This window comes from Neovison vison, chromosome 12 (assembly GCF_020171115.1).
Source record: "Neovison vison isolate M4711 chromosome 12, ASM_NN_V1, whole genome shotgun sequence".
NCBI lineage: Eukaryota > Metazoa > Chordata > Mammalia > Carnivora > Mustelidae > Neogale > Neogale vison.
This window is the reverse complement of record NC_058102.1, coordinates 5,059,028-5,077,508: the sequence shown is the minus strand read 5'-3', so window position 1 is coordinate 5,077,508 and position 18,481 is coordinate 5,059,028. Positions and strand designations below refer to the sequence as shown.

At 54.9% G+C, this 18,481-nt stretch overlaps 1 protein-coding gene across 1 annotated transcript in view; it reads left to right on the top strand.

Annotated features, from left to right (window-relative positions):
• The first annotated feature begins 11,420 nt into the window (after positions 1 to 11,420).
• PARVB (parvin beta) overlaps positions 11,421 to 18,481 on the top strand; it is a 94,442-nt gene continuing 87,381 nt past the window's right edge. Inside the window, exon 1 of the mRNA XM_044228273.1 lies at positions 11,421 to 11,579. Within this exon, the coding sequence (XP_044084208.1) occupies positions 11,465 to 11,579 (115 nt within the window). The 5' untranslated portion in view covers positions 11,421 to 11,464. The remainder of the gene's footprint in view (positions 11,580 to 18,481) is intronic.

Below are 18,481 nucleotides of genomic sequence, written 5' to 3'. Positions count from 1 at the left end.
AGAAAACACATTCTGTGACTCTGGACAAGCTGAAAATTACAGCCTCTCTGCCCGGTTTTTATTTCTATTTATTTTCTTCCCCTTTTCAATCAATTAGTTTCTAATGGAGGAAGCGTTCCCACATTCATCACTAGATAGATGCGCCGGTCAATTAGAATCACTGACTTGGGATGGTTGCGATAATAGCAAGCCCGTAGCCATCCATCACTGCGGAAGAGAAGGTGACCTCCTCATATGGGGTCAGAGACCCAGAGACAATTGCTTCGATCTTATTATCATACCCAGAAATTACTGCTCATTGAAGTGTAATTTCCCTGAAATACTAAAGCAGACAAAGCTGCTGCTAGAAATATTAGAACAATAAAGAGACCGCGTATGGCCTTGACATTGAGCATGAGGGATGGACACTGACATGCTATCCTCTCCGGGAGCAAGCGCGGAGTGGAGGGTAGCTTGGAATTTCCCGAGACGTTACCATGGCGGGTAAAGGTTAAACAGGGTTCATCCCTAAGCGGTGATCCAGATGCCTGGGCACCGGGCATCCACAGGAACCAGCCGGAGCCGCCCCGCCGGCAAGAACCACCCCAGTCTGCCCTGCCTCAGTGCTCAGTGCTGCCCCAGGGGCCTCGGTGCCTCTCTGTCTGAACACAGCCTCCCCCTGCTCCTCTGCACAAGTGCGGGGAACAGCAACCTGGCTCGGACTGGAAGAGCACGGCTTGGGAGTCGGAGCCTAGGCCGTCTGGAAACTCTCTCCTGTCACTCCTGCTCACTCATCACACCTTGCACACGCAGCTGCAAGGGCTGGACCAGGTGCCTCCAATTCGAATGTGTTCGATCTGTTTCCCGGGAAACTCCTCCTGACTCGGTCCTTCCCAGCCCTCAGCGTCTGGAGAGGGGCTTATCTCTTTCTATGTCATTCTCCCCTCAGAGAGCAGAAGTAAATGAGTCCCCCCACTTTTCTGGGCCTTGGTAACCAAAAAAAATCCCAAACAAACAAAACCACAATCAAACTTGATATTGCCCTGGACATCTCTACCGGTCACGGAGTGGCAGAGCCAAAGGCACAGGAGAGAGAATACGTCCAGGGGCTAAGACGCCCCCTGCCGGCCCTGGGCGCCTCGGGGAAAGGCACCAGCCCGCGGGTTTGTTGCAGGAAGCTGGGGGGTGACCCTCTTGACCTTGCACGTGGCAGCTCCTCTGGGTTCCCCTCAGTTTCCCCTTGCTGAGCTGTTGCTGCCCCCCTGTCTTCTGACTCAGCCAGAATGGGCAAAAGGGTTAAGCATTCTGAAATGAATTTTAAGGAAAATGAGGCACCGTTGGCCCAAAAGGATTCTAAGAATAGATGATTGATTCAAAAAGGATCTTGGTGCTGCGTCTCACTCATCACACATCCCTCCGCTGACCTCCTCAGGAGCTTTGAAAATTCCGAAAATCTTTATTTGCAATAAAGGTGAAAAAATGCCATAGCTCTTTAGAAATCAATGGTGATATTTTTAAAATAAAGTTTCCATTTTACAGTTTTCGATTTATATGTGAATGTGAAAGATCATGCAGAGTTCCCACTTACCCCGTGCCCAGCTTCTATTATTAATGATTTCTGTTAGTCTGAGTACCTTTGCTACAATTAAGGAACCGATTAATTAGTTAATATATTGTTTTTAACTAAAGTCTCTACTCAGATTTCCTTAGTTTCTTCCTCACGTCCTTTTCCGGCCCAGGACCCCATCCAGGATCCCCCTTCACACTGAGCTGTCCCGTCCCCTTAGGCTCCTCCTGGCTGTGACAGTTTCCCAGACTTGCCTTGCTTTGGCCACCCTGACATTTTCAAGGAGCGCTGGGCAGGGAGACGGGGGAGAAAGACCACAGAGGTCAAGTCCCCTTCCCGTCCTATAGCCCGGGACATGCCCCCAGCTGTGATGTTGCCCGTCGTCACCTGGCTGAGGTTGAGGTATGTCTTCGAGGCAGGCTTCTGGAAGATTACTTAAAGGAAAACTTGGGTAAAACAGGGAAGGTGTGTATTGTCTGGTGATTTAAGTCTCCTTGGAACAGAGACCTCAGGAACGGAAATGCAGGGCAGCCTGGAGAGCAGTGGTGTCAGTTTGACCCCAAACAGACCTAAGAGGGTCGGTCCATGCGGGAATGCACGGGTCCCTTTCATCAGTGTGGTCTCCAGACCAGACAGCTCGCAAGTGGGGCTGCTGGTGGCTGTGGGTGCCTGGATGATTCTGGAAGGCCACAGTAATGGCAGCGGGGAGTCGGGAGACAAGATCGTGGGGGCCTGGCGCACCCAAGATCACAGGGGCCTCCTGGCGCACCAGGCGGAGCCGGGATGGATGAAGGCGGGGAGGGCGGTGGTGAGACGGGGTTTTACTGGATACGAGGTCTCACCTGGGGCCAGGTGGGGCATGGTGAGGCGTGAACGCAGGCTCTCTGGGGGGGAGGGCTGCAGCGAAAGAGATGTGGAGGAGGCAGAGCTGACAGGCTCCAGGCAGGGTTGTGGGTCTGGGGACAGAAGCCTCCGGTGACGCCCCACATCCCTGCCCCAGGGGCTGGGCGAATTCACCAAGGATGGCAGGCAGGTCTCCCAGCCGCGCTCCAGAGAAGTGCACTCTCCCTCAAGCCTGGCTCTGCCCGCTCTGCACTGGGTGAGAAATGCAGAGTCTCAGGCCCAGCCCTGCCCACCTCCGCCAGGACCTGCGCTTCCTGAAGCTCCCAGGTGACCCACATGGGCCTGGAGGTTTCAACCGCCGTCACTGGGCTCTGGGACCTGAAGCCGATTCCCCCACCGCACACAGCCGCTGGTGGGCCCCCATGCCCCGCGTAGCAGAGGTCCCCGGAACGGGACTGGCGACAGTGAAGCTTTGTCCCTATTTCCATGTCACGCCATCCTCTCCTGTGTCCTTTGTAACCGAACCTGTCACCGGGGCTGAGTGTACGAGGAGGAACCTTAATTTGCCCCCATCAATAAAAGCTCTTCTGCCTGGGAGCAGACATCCCTGTCACCGCCAAGTGGCTGAACCTGCTGTCATTGATCATTTGCCTTAAATCCATTCATTCATTCATTCATTCATTCAGCAAACGCTGAGCTCCTGGTGTGTGCAAAGCTCTGATGTGGGCTGCAAAGGCAGAGACAATGTTGCCCGTGAGGGGGTGGCAGGGAGCACAGGCAAGTCGGCGGGCAGGAGGCCGTGATGGGGCAGCTGCGGTGCCCGGGTGAGCTGCGGCGACTTTGCCTGAGGGAGGGTGGTTCTCCCCGGCCTTGCTCTGCAGGTTAGCCGGGAGGGCCCGTCCACAGCTCCTTCCAGCACCAGCACTGCAGGCCTCATTTCTGCGGCCTTCCCCACCTCCGTCCTTCTCCTCCGGTCGCGGTCACTGGGGCATCTTCTGCTCTTTCTTTGCCAAGGGCCAACCCTCTGCCGCCTCCCGGGGACTGTCACTCACAGTTCTTCCTTCCTTGTCGGCTCTATCCGTCTCACCTTCCTGTCACCTCCCTCCGCAGGAAAGCCTTAGTCTCACACACACCTCAAGGCCGTCCTTTTCAGTGTCTTAAATTACCTTTCTTTTGGGACTTGATTTCCTTTAGGTCTTAGGCCCAAGATTTAAAATATATATACATATATTTTATATATTATATTATTATTATAATATAATATAATATAATATAATATAATATTATTATATCAATATATTAATTAATATATTAATATATTAATTAATTAATATAATTAATTAATTATAATATTGATATATTGTATATAATATTGATATATTATATATAATATATAATATATATTTATATATATAAAATATATAAATAAATTATATATATATATAAATTATATATATATATATGGTAAAAATATATATATAAGCTACGACTTAAAATTGCAACCGTGTAAAAGTGTGTGGCTCAGTGGCCCGGAGGCCAGGCAGAGCATTGTGCTCCTGTCACCACCAACGGTCTTGATCCTCCAAACCCGAAACTCCGTCCCCGCTCCACTGTCAGTCCCCAGCCCCCTCCCGCAGGCCCTGGTGACCACCGTTCCACCTTTCATCTCTCTGACGGTGACTCCCCTGGGGACTTGACGGGAGTGGAAGCTCACAGGGCTTGTCCTTTTGTGTCGGGCTCATTTCATGGAGCGTGACGTCCTCGGGGCTCATCCGTGTCGTGGAACGTGTCCGCATCTCACGTATACATGCCTGGGTCGGCCACGCTGTGTGTCTCCGATCGCTGGCCGGTGGGTCGCTGGGGTGCTTCCACCCTCAGAGAAAGGCTTCTGGGACTCATCACTGATTCACTGAATATCCACTCTGGGTGGTGCTTCTCCAGCAGCGACGCTCGTTTTGCATTTTTCTTTCAGATTCCGTGAAAACGACAACGTTCCCTTGTCGAAAAATGTTAGCACAGGACAGACTCTGTATCTCATGAAGCCCGAGTTCAAGGGCCCGTGCTCTGCTGCCCACCTGGCGCTTCCGGGGAAAGTATTAAGAGCCGTGATTTAATACGTAAGCATTCAACTAGCACTACAGGCTGAATCGAATTTTCAAGCCTTGCGTCTTCCCGATTTCCCCCCATGCGGAATTTTGACCGTCTGAAGATCCCTTGCCCCACAGAGTGGAGCCCCACGTTCTAACACGCTCTGGATTCAAGAGCCTCCTTTGCTCCCAGCGGCTCGGCTCCCACCGCGCTCAGCCTCGAACCGCAGGAGGCGCGGCAGGTGCATAATCGGGAACACGCTTGACCCTGCGGGAGGAGAGCTTGAACGAGTGGCTGGTGAATGGCCCTGTTTTGAACGGGCGCTCGTTCTCCGCCTGAAGACCCGCTTTCTCAATCAAGGCGTATTCTAATTAGTCCTCAAATCAGTTTTCTCCTCGCTCTACATAAACATCAATTTGTTGGTTTTACGTACTGCCGGGTAGAAAAGCGAAGTTCCCATCAGTCGTTCCCCCTTTGACAGAGTATTTGGAGATTAAAGGGTGAGCTTCTGAACAGGCTTATTTATACCTAAACCGCACGTATGTCTGCACACATGTATGTAAAATACACACACACGTATGTGGGCTTTCCATATGCTAATTTGATTCCCTTGCCATTAGCGTGTAAGCGCCACTGGGCAGGTGTTTGGGTCCTTTTCAGTGTTTCACAAGGCCTGGAATTCTGCTTTTCCTCTTAACGCCACACCGCGGACACACACACACACACACACCCCCAGGAAGACAGCTCCTCCCTGTTCATAAAACGTGGAGTGTGGCTGGACTCCGCCATGATTTACATAATCACAGATGCACATTTTTGTGGTTCCTGTTTTCCAAAAAGGCAAGCCATGTCGCAATGTCCTTCTACCTTACATAATTGTACAGAGAGTTTTATAGAAAAAGATACATAAGAAGTGGGATTGTTACCCACCCACTCTTGGAAGGGCTGTGGTAATAATGCATTTTGGAACGCAAGGAAGGATTTTGTAGGCTTACTTCCTCCGAGTTCGAAACGACAGGATCTGAATCCCGGTCAGCTTCTAAACGCTGATTTTTGGTGGTCCCATCCTCATTACCGCTGCTACGGCTTTCTGGCAAAACGTGCGGTAAAGTGAAATTCAGTTTTTGCACAGTCGGCTCTGAAGTCTGGCCCGATGCCTGTCTTTGGATGGCCTGTGAGCAAAGAAATGGTTTACATTATAAGTGTTTTGAAAAAAAGATCAAAAGAAGACTCTTTTGTGACAAGTGAAAGTGATGTGAAATGTAAATTTCTGTGCCCACAAATAAAGTTTTATTGGCACACAGCCACACGCGCCTGCGGATGTATGTCTTGTCCGTGGCTGCTTTCAGGCTGAAACAGCAAAGCTGAGCAGTCGTGACAGGCTGTAAGGCCTGCAAAATTGAACATGTCCATGGACTGGCCACTTACAGACCCCTGCCCGGCACCACCGTCTTTCCCGGCTCCAGTGATGTCTTCAGGATGGGCTGGGGCCGTGGCGTCTGCTTCCTCCAGCTGCCTGGAGAAGGCTTACTGCGCCCGAGTGCCCCGCCCTCCCTTCATCGTCCTCCCCACCACCCGAAGCGCAGCTCTCATTCCCTCACTGCTCCCAAGATGGGTGGGAGGAGGATAGCAAAGCCTTTCATTGTGTCCGCAGGTGATACATAGATGGCAAATTAATGGTGAAAGAAATTCAGACTAAGGTGTGAATGTCTAACGGGCCTTGCCTCTGCTCTCCCAGCCATATAAAAGGTAACGGCATTTTTCAAGGATCTTGTCCTCTAAAAGCTTGGGGGGATGTCTTGGGGGCATAATCTCTTAGAGTGCTTCACCAATTCTCCTCCATGGAAGGAATCAATAGCTTGGTGCCAACCTCTCACCCTCATCTACAAAACATTTTTAGGAACAAAGAGCATATGTAGTTTAATTTGCCTACTATGCAAACTGATGACTCAGAGGAGTTGCTAATAAATGGAAATCCAACTTCCCTTGTCTCAAGTTTGCTGATGTTTCCAAAATCATGGAGTAAGCGGCTGCTGATCACGGCCGTCCGTGATTCATGTTTTGCTCGCATGTGGTATGGGAGAAAGGGGTTACTGCCACAATTTTTTAAATTCCAGGCAAGTGTGGTCATCTTTTCACGCTCCTAGCAGCTACGGTGCAAATCACACAACCGTCTCCTGCCAGGCTGCTCCACGAGCAAACTACTTAAATAGCATCGTCCACAAGATGATTTTAGACAGGATGAGCACAGCGGGTTTGGAAGTGCTGCCCCCGTGTGCCATAAGATCACACCCAGAGCAACACCTGGCGGGGGGGGGGGGGGGGGGAGTGGGGGAAAAGAGGGAATACGGCGCTTCCTCATCACTGAATTCATTCTTTCCCTTGCTTTTCCACACACTCGTGACTCTCCCACAGCTGTCAGAGGTTTGAAAATGAGCAACTCACGGAAACATTTCACAGGCTCTGTCCGCCCCCTAGGACGAGCTCCCTATCCTCTCCCCAAGAGCTCAGGCCTGGTTCTTTTTATTTTTTTCTGAAAGACATCCTTTTGAAATCAGAGAAAGCAGGCAGCTTCAAAACCTTCTCTATGTGCTTACGGAGCCTCGGGCCGTAAGAGGCTCGTTGATAAGGAACAGACCCCGAAGCAGGCAAGGTAAAGAACTCAAATCATCCTGTCGAGAAGTAACATTTCTTTACTTTTTCTTTCTTTCTTGTTTTTTAAAAGATTTTATTTATTTACTTGACAGGCAGAGATCACAAGTAGGCAGAGAGGCAGGCAGAGAGAGAGAGGGGGAAGCAGGCTCCCCGCTGAGCAGAGAGCCCGATGCGGGGCTCGATCCCAGGACCCTGAGATCATGACCTGAGCCAAAGGCAGAGGCTTTAACCCACCGAGCCACCCAGGTGCCCCTATTTACTTTCTTCTCCCCAAGACTTTAGGGAGGTGTCATGGATATACAGGGAAATGTGCAAATGCTCCGCGGACAGGTCTACACCCGAGTGACTACCACCCAGGCCAACTCATGGACCATTTGCATCCCCCCGTGCTTCCTGGAGCCCATACCCAGGCAAGATCTTCTCCTGCTGGGGGGAGCTGCTCTCAGCATAGGAAGGAGGTCACCTGTTTTTGAACTTCAAACACATGGATGCACCCCGTGTGCACTCTGGCCTCTCCACGTGACATTTTTAAGATACGTCCCCTCGGTCATTCTTTTTGATCGCTCCGTAGTATTGCATCATACAAACATACCAATCACTTTCTGCATTCTCCTAACTCGTTACTTTTAAGGCTCTTTGTTGTTAGGACAGATTACATCTGCGCGCATTGCCCAGCGTGCCTGTCCCTTTATGGGAAAGACAACAAGATCGGCAGATATGCGCGTGATGGGGTTGATCGAGAGCACGCGGCGTGGGGCTCAGTGCGCGGCCAGGAATTATGGCCCGCGCTCGTGAGATGTTTGTTCCTTGTCCGTCATTAAGCGTATAAGGAACTGGCCTTTTTGGAAGCCACACTTCAAACCCCAAATCAAGTGGTTTTCTTCTATAGGGGCAGCGTCCCATAGTCTGATTTTCGTAATTATTCCCCAATGTAAAGTGTGCGCAGAGCGACGGTGGGGGCTATCCTTCTGTAATGTGCTAAGACGTGGAAGGCAGAGTTGATGAGGACAGGAGCGAGGGTCCCACTTCAGCTTCTTGTTAAATTATCTTTTTAATTAAAAACCAACACTTTCTAATCTTCAAGTGAATATTGATGTTTGCTGCTCTATAAACCGATTTGGAAAGTCGTTTTGGTTAGACGACCGTGGAGGGAACACTGTGTAAAATCCCCAGGAGCCAGGCCAGTAAGCGAGGAGAATTTGGCGGGGGGGTGTTGTATCATTGTCCCTCCTTCATCCAGCCCAGAAAAAAAATATAAATCAGTCCACAGCCATCAAGTCAGTGTTTGACCTGCTGTCTGAGATGCACACAAGACAAGTCATTGCAATTCACACAGTAATTTAAGATAATCTTCAGGGGCCTGGGTGGCTCAGTGGGTTAAAGCCTCTGCCTTTGGCTCAGGTCATGATCCCAGGGTCCTGGGATTGAGCCCTGCATTGGGCTCTTTGCTCAGCAGGGAGCCTGCTTCCCCCTCTCTCTCTGCCTGCCTTTCTGCCTACTTGTGATCTCTCTCTTTGTGTCAAATAAATAAATAAAATCTTAAAAAAAAAAAAGATAATCTTCAAAGCTGCCTTTAATAAGAGATCATCCCCCTTCTCCAGCCCAGAACGTGCGAGGGACAAACAGCATGTGTGAATGCACACATTGTCGCTCTGCAGAAAAGGGAGTGTTTGTAAACTTAACCGAGAAGTCGTTGCTTTGCAGGGATTTCTTGGTAATATATGATCATGTTTCTATATAAATTCTACAGCATGCTAAGAACCCCGTGGTCACGTAAGGCCCAGTGGAGCTCCTTGAGGAACTGGGAATCACTGGGTTGTGGTGAGTAGTCCTGCTTGAAACAGGTAGACATTGTCAGGCTCAGGTGTGTTCTAGAGAAATTCGTTCATGGTGTAATGATATATATATATATATATATATATATTTTTAAAGATTATTTATTTATTTATTTGACACAGAGAGAGATCACAAGTAGGCAGAGAGGCAGGCAGAGAGAGAGAGGAAAGCAGGCTTCCTGCTGAGCAGAGAGCCCGATGCGGGACTCTATCCCAGGACCCTGGGATCATGACCTGAGCCAAAGGCAGCGACTTAACCCACTGAGCCACCCAGGCGCCCCTGTAATGATATTTTTAAAAGAAGGATTCCACACATCTCTGTGCTGTTCATAGGAGCAGTTAAAAAGGGAAAATTGTAAGTTCTGTGCATTTGCTGGAAAGTTGGATGCACTGATGAACTATTCAAACAACTGATTACTGGTGGGGACCGGCACAGGACTGTCCCTCTGCTGCCAGTTCTGCGGGCCCAGGAGCATGGCTCTGCTCTGTTTCCCTTCCCACGCTACCTTTCCCCCCCCCTCCCCGGGGCCTGTGGCTGTGCTGAGGGCCGCCGGAAGGAGAGGGTGTCTGTGGGCCTCCCAAGGCAGTGTGTGTCCTTCTTTAAACTGTCGGTTCTGTGCATCAGCTTCTCAAAGGAGCCAGAGACCCCCGCCTTTGATGACAGCATCCCTCCAGGATCGAGAGCACCGTCTAGCCGAACTGTGCCACTGGGATGTCAATAACCCAGTTCGCAACCTTTCTGTGTTTCCCCCAGTCTGGCTAGGCACACCCCCAGTGGGGCCTTCCAAAGCCTCAGAGACCTCTGGCCCTCCGCTGTCTCTGACCCTGACATCCAAATATTTTCCAAATGTCGTGGTTTGCAACCCTCAAAGCTCATTGTTGTCTGTCCCTTCCCTCTGGTACCACTTCGGTACTTGGCCTTGGAGACTCGGGGCTGGCCTGTTTCAGGAGCTTCTGAATTGCTCTCTGACCCTGGCTTTTGCTTCCATCCACCCTCGGCATCAATCCAACAGGTCAGGCCTCTGCTCAGACCCTCTCAGAGCCTTGGGGGGCTCCGAATGGGGCATGGTCGTGCTCTTCCCCACCCCAGATGCTCAAACTACACCAGGCCATGTGCCTTTTTTCTTGTCCCTTCACAAGCCCGGGTGCCTGTCTTCACTCAGCGTTCTCCCCCGTCCCTCTCCCCTCTGTCTGCTGCGTCTTCTCTCCCTTTACTGCACAACGGCCAAGGGTGATTTTACCCCATCCCAGGTCATATGGCTCTACCCCCGCAAGCCTCCTCTCCCCCACCTCACTGGGTTCCTAACTGCATGGCTCGTGAGTCCTGTGTCACCGCAGGTTGCATGTGCTGTCCTGGAGGGCAAGTCTTTGTCCCTGTGGTCTGTGCACCCCCAGCGGGAGGACAGGGCTTGGCACCCACTGGACGACACTGACCTTTGCTGAACGGTGCCGCAGTTAGTGTGGTGGGCCCTGAGCGGGCACAGAGGAGAACATTCACCCTTGAGCCACATTTGGGACCCAGACTCTCCTGTCCTTCCCAGGGGACCCTCAGTCTCAGCCTGACCCCACCCCTCCGCCCTGGCCCAGGGGGAAACAGCCTTAAGTCTTCTGACTCCTAGTCTGAGGCTCCTTCCACTTGCGTCTCCCGGGATCTGTTCATGTCCGTCCTAAGTCACCCAGAGCCTGGAACTGGTACCACTGGCTCCTGCCTTACTCCTCCCCCACGGTCCTGGTGTCTGCCACATCAAATAGGTACACTCAAACCTGATCGCATCATCCCAACCGGAAAATCCTTTCTCTGCTGGGCTTCCAGCATTTACAAGGCCCGCCTGGCCCTCTTTCCCCTTCTGCCCTCTCTGAAGCCTGGGCCCTGTCCCCTCTAGTTGCCCTCTTCTCTCTGCCTGAACACCCGGCCCTGAATCCAGGCCAGCCCGACTCCTGGGCCTTCACATCACCTCTTGGGAAACACCCCGAGCTCCCCGGGCAAGTGTTCGCAGGAAGCCCAGGGGCCGGCGGGGCCCACCACACCGCCGCTTCTTAAGGGCGGGGACCATTCACGAGGGTTCCCCCGGCCCCAGGCCCGGTTCCGGGCTGAAGCTCAACAAGTGAAATGACCCATCCCTGCGGCTCTTTGACGAACGTCGTCGCGCTCCCCGCAGGAGCCTTGGCACAGTCACCGCGGGCGCAGGGCTCAAACGTGTAGGACGAAAGGTCGCAGGGAGCCCGGGGGGGGACGGTCCCACGCGGCCCTCGGGACCGAGCCCCTTCACTTCTCGGCGGGGAGAGGACGCGGTCCCGGGGGTGGAAGTGGCAGAGCCGGGACCGCGCGCACCGCGGCGGCGGCGGCTGCTCCAGGGCCGGGGGCGGGCGCGGGGCGGGGGCGGGCGCTGGGGCCGCGCCCCGCGGGCCCCTCCCCGGGCGGCCGAGCGCGCGGCGGCGGCGGCGACCCGGGCGGCTCCCACACGCGCTGCGCCCGCCGCTGTCCCCCGCGCCGCCCATGTCCTCCGCGCCGCTGCGCTCGCCCACCCCGCGGCCCCACAGGATGAAGAAGGACGAGTCGTTCCTGGGCAAGCTCGGCGGCACGCTGGCGAGGAAGAAGAAGGCCAAGGAGGGTGAGTGCGCCGGCCGCCGGCCTGCAGCCGCGCAGGCGTCCCCGAGCCTGGCCGGGACCACGCGTCCCCGCGCGCAGGCGTCCCCGCGCCCCGTGGGGTGGCTCCCCGCCCCGCGCCAGCGGCCCCCGCGTCCCCGCCCCCTCCGGGCCCCGCGCGCGCGCGTCCCCGAGCTCTGCCGGGACCACGCGTCCCCGCCCGGCCTCGCCGGGGTCGGGTCCCCGCCAGCCCCCAACCCCAACGACCCCGCGCGGCGCGCCGCCGTGACCTTCGGGAGCGCCCTTGACCCTCGCTCCTTCCTCCTGCCCAGACCTTTGAACACTGGCGGGGAGTCTTCGCGGCCCGGCCGCCCCCTCCCGGGCGGTTTGCAGATGGCCGCTGGTGCGGAAGGGGGACTTGGAGCGAGAGCCCGGGTCGCCCCCTCCCCCGCGCCCCCGCCCGCCGGAGTCGCCGTTGGCTTAGCCCGGCTGGAGAGCAGCCCCGCCTGCGGGCCCACTGCCCTCAGCCCTGCGTGTGACCCTCCTCGTGCTGAGCATTTGCTGGCCACTTCGGGCTGGCTGGGCACGGGCCAGGGGCCGGGTTGGTGTTTTGGGGCCGGGAGCCCCTGCAGGGGACACGGCCCTCGCCCTGGAGCCGGGAGGAAGGAAAGGGGCGCAGCGAGTGCGGGCCACAGGCCGGGGTGGGGGTGGGGTGCCGCGACCGCGGGCGGCAGAGCTCCCCTCCCACTTTTGTGCTTGGGAAAATCATTCTAAAAAACTACCTGCCTCCTTTTACAGTTCTAAAGTTTTCTCAGAGTTGCAAGGGCCGGAACTTCTGCACGACTGTGTGTGTTTTAAATACACCGCTGTTGGCTGCCTCTTTGAGGTCCGCATTCCTGAATTTTCCCCTTTGTTCAAGCTGGGAGATTCCTCCCCTGGGGCAGATTCCGGATGGGTCTGGGTGAGTCCTGCTTGGGAGGAAGGAGGAGCGGAAGAGGCCTCGGAGATAAGGCAGGTGGGGGAGAAAGCCAGCCTCAGGCCGGTGTCCGGGGAAGAAGGGGCAGGGAGAGGGATGTGTGGACTGGTTTCCTGAAACCACGGAGGCTGACACGCCCCAGAAAGTCTCCTGGTAGCTCCAGGTTGAGTGAACCCCAAGGATGCATACCCGCGGGGACATCCGATCTTCATTCATCTCTCCAAGGGACCTTCGAGTTCCTAGGGATGCGTGGGGAAGTGCATACCCCCATGCATTCCCCTCGGAGATTTTTATAGGGGGGAGGTGTGTATCCTGGCGTCTCCCATCAGGGAGCTTTCCCCAAATGACTTGATTCAGTTCCCTGTGGGTAGGACCTTGTCAACCTTTTGGGGCTTCCAGACATCCCAGAACAAATTGGCCATTACCTTACCTTACGATTTAAGGGCCCAAACTGGCATATATTTGTTTCCTATCAAATGGTAAATGATAGTCACTCTTCTGTGTCATTCCTGCCGCCTCGGTTATGTGTGTTGTCAGCTGTTGCGATGTCGCCCTCACTACAAGTCATTTCGGGTCCCCTTGGGGACTTGGAACAATTACAGACAGAAAGGCCACTTCCCCTGTCCCAGTTTGTTCGGCCTGGGGAGAAGGGATGCAGGCCAGGCTCCTGCCTTCCGGGAACGGGGCGTCGGCTGTGACGAGCCCACGGAGGATACCAAGAGGATACCAAGCCCTCTGAGGAATGTGCGAAAACGTAGGCGGGTCAAGAACGGCCCAGAGCAGGGATCACTTGGGATCAGAAGGAACCGGTAAAAGAAGTCTGTCACTGACTAGCAAGGCAGCGGAATGTTCTGGACGGTCATGGCTTTTTATGGGTGCCGTTTGTGCCCTTGGAATACAAAGAACGCGTGCCTGAATAATGGGCTGGGCCCAAAGGGAAATGCTTCTTGTCTTTGGTTCTAGGAGCTCATGTGTGTCTAGGGCGTTGTGGGCCAGTCTGATCTGACTGGTGCACCGGGAATCCCAGTACCAGAGCATCCTGGGAAGAACATCGGGGACGTGAAGGCAGCAGAAGGGCCAAGATGCTTGCAGTAGTGCTGTTGCTTTTGTGCGTGAGTTAGCCGGCTCCCCATGCCTCGGTTCTCAAAGTTCGGTGCCTGGCCTGCTTGGGGTTCCCCCATATAAACAGAAGGCCGAAAACCCCTAAGTGGGCTCAGATGCAGGAGTGGGGTCGGGGTTTGGAGACTGGGCTGGGGAGGGCTTCCCATTGGTCTTCTGGGAAATGGGCAGCAGAGAGGCAGAGGCTGGCTGATGAGGTCCTAATAACGGAGAGTTGTCAGCCCTCCAGCAGCCCTGCTGCCTTGGCTGCCTGCCCTCCTGAGCTCTGTGCTCTTGGCACGGTCTGCGAGGCGGGGCGGGGCCCGGCCCCCTTGGGCTGACAAGCATTTGCCTACCACCAAACCATCAGGAAGAGGGTGGGTGCTCAGAGGTCGCTGGGTGCTGTCAGGTGCCGTGGGGTTTCGTTTTCCTTTTTGTTAGAAGGTTGAGTGAGTGAGTTGGGGAGCCTGGGCAGTGGTGAGGCTCCTGTAAGGGAGGGTGTGAAGATTCAGGGAGGTCAGGGATTCGGGGAGCCTGCGGGGCTTGGACTCCACCCGGATCGGCAGAACTCGTGGTTGTGACAAGGCACAGAGGGACACATGGGGTGAACGTCCCGTCATCTTCAGGCGAGATGGTTTTAGGAAATGCGTTGCCCTGGGCTTTGGAGGAACCAGTGCAGGAAGCGCGCGTGGCTGAATTTGCGGCGTGATTCAGGCTGACGGACTCCGGGAGGGAACCACTGCGGGTCACGTGGTGGCCTGCTTCAGAAAACAGAACTGTGACTAACTGCGGATGTCGGAAAAGGGTGGGAAGAACGCTAAACAAGCCCGCGGCTCCCCCAGAAGGCCTGGGGGCTTCGCAGAGCAACTTACTAAAAGCTGGTTTGCACAGACTCCCCCGCCGGGTCCTCCTCGTGACCTCGGATGGAAGGCCCCAGAGATCCAGCAGGCCTGGAGGTGGGGCCAGGGGCACCCCAGGCGCTGCAGCTGCCCTGTCAAGTCTCCCTAGAGGGGTGTAGCCAGCTCCAGGGCCAGGCTGGCCCTGGGTGGAAGGGGTCCCGGCGGGGGGGGCTCCCTGTCCTCTGCACTGAGGACCTGCCCTCATCCCAGGCACCAGCGACCAGACCCCAACCTGAAGGCTCTGTCCCTCCTTTGCTCCGAGGAAGGAAACGTTTAGGAAGTTCCTGTTTCTGTTTTTTTATTTGTTTCTGTAAATGTCCTTTTTTTTTTAGATTTATGTGTTTATTAGAGAGAGAGAGAGATCACGAGCAGGGAGAGAGCTAGAGGGAGAAGCAGATTCTGGCTGAGCAGGGAGCCCGATGCGGGACTTGATCCCAGGATCCCAGGATCATGACCTGAGCCGAAGGCAGACGCTTAGCCATCGGAACCCCCCAGGCGTCCCTGTAAATGTCCTTTTCTCAAGCAGACTTAGGCTCCCGTTCCCTGATGACTTGCAGACCTCCAGCACCTCTTCGTGTGCGTGTGTGCCGTCTGGATGTCCCCTTTGGTGAGGTGCTGTCTGTTTGCATCTTTGGCTCGTTTTTTAAATCAAAGTTGTTTGATGTCTTAGTGTTGGATTTTACAAGTTCCATGTCACTTACCTGCAGATCCTTTCCCCGACGAGCCTTCTGCAGGGCCTTGCTCCCGGCCTGTGCTGGTCCTCTGCTGCTCTCCCGGGTCGTCCTCCAAGCCTTAAGTGCAGAAGCACCGATCAGTGAGCACGGTGTTCGTGGTGCCCTTCCTGGGGGTCTGTGCTCAAGGGGTCACCGGGCGGCCGTGACCTTGCCCTGTGGGTTGAAATGATTACGCTTCTTTTCTTCAATAACGCGTGGGAGAGAATATTCTCTGCACCACCCTGTCAACCCCTCTGATCACCGTGACTTTTACAGAGCGATCTGCTGTGGGGACGCTGCGTGGAGCTCCACGTAGCCCACTTGAACGCTGCTCCGTAATCACAGGACCCGATGCAGTAGTGCCTGCACGGAGATGTCTGTGGTTGTGTCCTGCGACATGGACAGTCTTAACTAATGGCAAAGTCTGTGCAGGGGTGACATTCCCCCTCACTTTGTACTTGAGAGAACACATCCGGAGCCAGTAGCCACTACACTGGTTGAAACCGGTGGTTCTCAGCTGGGGGGGGATTCTGCCCCCAGGGGATGCTGTGGGTATCCCCTAACATCGCTGATAAGAGTGGCAGCGTGGACAAGTCGGGCTGCTCCCTTCCCAGGTGGTCTCCAGAACTCCAGGGGAAGACCGAGGAGCCCTCGGGGGTGGGGAAGCTACTCCAGGACCCCAGACCTGGGGCTTAGCATCTGGGGCTCTCTGGTCAGTTCTTGGAAGGGAGGGGGAGAATCCACGGGGCCCCCTGGCCCTGGGTACTGGTCACGGCCTCCTGGTGAGCGGGTTTAATCCTGAGGGGGGCAGATTCTTAGAAGGGGGAGTCTGGGTGAGAGCTCCTACCTAGAAGATAACAAGGTTTTGAATTTTCCGTGAAAGCTCGGAGGACATGTGGCCAGAACCCCCCAAAGGGGGAGGTGAAGGCTGCTCTTCCCTTCCAGGATAGTAGAGGAAGGGGGTGCCCCGACCTGGGGTCTAAGGACGCAGGTGGAGGAGTCTCTGCACTCCTCTGGCAGGCGGGGAGCTGGTGGTGGGGCAGCGATGACGTCCTCCAAGCTGGTGACCGTGACCTGGGAGGGGACACAACCTGACCGTGGTTCTGCATGCCAGCCGGAGGAGGGGATCCCTGGCTGCATGTAAAGGATGGCTGGGAATCAGCCAGAGGAGGGGGTCGAGTAGGGGGCTTCTCTCCCGGGGCGCTGGAGGAGACCCCACTAGCCCCTTTTCGAGAAGGGCAGGCAGTTCATGGCAGCTGGGCTGTGGTGTGGCGTGTGGGTCGTGGTCAGCCGGGTGGGTGTTCCTGTAGAAGGTCTGGAGGCTGCAGTGGGTACTGTGGGCGCAGTGGGCGGGAGCGGGCCACCGTGAGGAAGGTGGGGGGCGGGCAGGTGCCGGCGGGCTTCCCCTAGGCAGTGCCTCGGCTCCCCCGGGGACAGTGTGGAGGGAGCCACTGTGGCGTGGCCTCTCCCCACTAAGAATGAAGACACTTGGCAGGAACACAGAGTAACTGAGGCGGCCTTCTCTGCCCAGACGCCAGCTCCCGCGCCTTGCAGGCCATCCGCGGTGCCCGGCTCACATACCTGGGTCCGTCCGTGGTAGTCTGCACCCAGTCCAGGACATTATGCCGAATGGGGCGTGACTTCTCTGTGCTCTTACAGCAGGTCTCAACAGCCCTCCGGTTTACCTTTAAAAAATAGAAACGGACTAGTGTGTTTCTTTGTGGCAACACACAGGAAAAGGATTTGTAATGAGTCTGTTCTCTCTGGGCAGGGACGTAGGGCTCTTGGAATTCTTTGCCATTTCCGGGCGCTCATGTGATCGCCTTGGCTGGGACCCTTAGAACATCAAGTGCAGGTCATGTTTAAGGTCAGTTGGCCTCTTTTTCTGTGAGAAGGCAAAGAGTGGCTGGTGAGCCCATGGAGAGATGTGAGTAGGTGAGGACCAGAGCCACGTACGTGGTGAGTTCTGGAACGGTCTGTCGTAAGAGAAGCCCGTGTAGGTCCTGTTTGGATCTGTTGGGCCCGTGAGGTTCTCTGCAGAGCCTGTCGCGGAGGAGAGAAGCAGGGAAGCGGTCCCTTTCCCGAGACCCAAATGCCTCTTCTTGGAGCTGCTTCTGACCAATGTGGGGGGCAGCTCAGTGGGGGTCAGCTCAGCGTGGGGCAGGAAATGCACGGTCTCTGCTCACCTCCTGGATTACAGCGTATTCCTTGGGGGCGGTGGGGTGGAAATCACTGGAAACCACGGTTCTGCTTTTCCTCTGTCTGGCGGAGAGGAAGTGGCGTTCAGGGGGAGCTTTGTGAAGTTTCCTTTGATTATTACCCTGATGGCAGTTTTCAAATCCAGCCTGCTCCCTCTTTGTTCTGTGGATGTTTGGTGTGTGTGTGTGGGGACATTTACAAGAGAAACACACGTGGGCACATCGTTTGTACCAAACTGGGCTTTCGTTCTTGGTGGCCCGCCAGAGTCCCTTGGCACCTTTGCTTTGGTAAGAAATCAGTTTCCCCCCCGGAAACCGATTCCGGGCCCAGAGCCGTGACTCTGACGTCCCTTGCCTTTCTGTCCTGAGATGGCCTCTTTAAGAGCAGCTAACTCTGTGCGGTTCTCCTAGCATCTTGGCTGTCCCCGTGTGGTCCCCGAGGAGGAGTCGGGTCGCCCTGGCAACCCCACGCTCATTAGCCCAGCTCTGCTTTGAATTCCGGTCTCTGCTCCCCGGAATGAATATTTATCTCACGTCCCGAAGTTAGCTTACCAGCCCGCTCCCTGTCCGGTCGTCAGAATAATTAAGGGATGTTTATAAGATGTAAGTGGGTAAACGCGTGCTGTGAGCAGTTTCAAGTGCTTTGTGCGATTGATTGCCGCCTGCTGCGGTCTGCGCCGGGCAGGTAACGGTACCTACCGATTCTCTGGTTTCCAAGTAGGCGGTTCCATCACCACATAAAAGAAGTGCCCTAAGGAAGCCTGTTTTCTCTTTGGCTCAGTTCTACACGTTTTAGGTTTCAGCACAAAAATCACTTTACTTCCTAGTGAGCGTATTTGCTATTTATTATGGTACATGGGGCTGACGGAGCGGTTCAGGAGCCGAGGGGTCCACTGCGAAGGTGTTGGTGCGGTGAATCTCCTTCCCTGCACTAATTGCTGTGGGGGAGCGTACCATGGAACGCACTCTGTTCTAGAAGTTTCTGGGAGCTTTTGTTTTTTTTTTTTTTTTTTTTTGTTTTTTTTAAGATTTTATTTATTTAT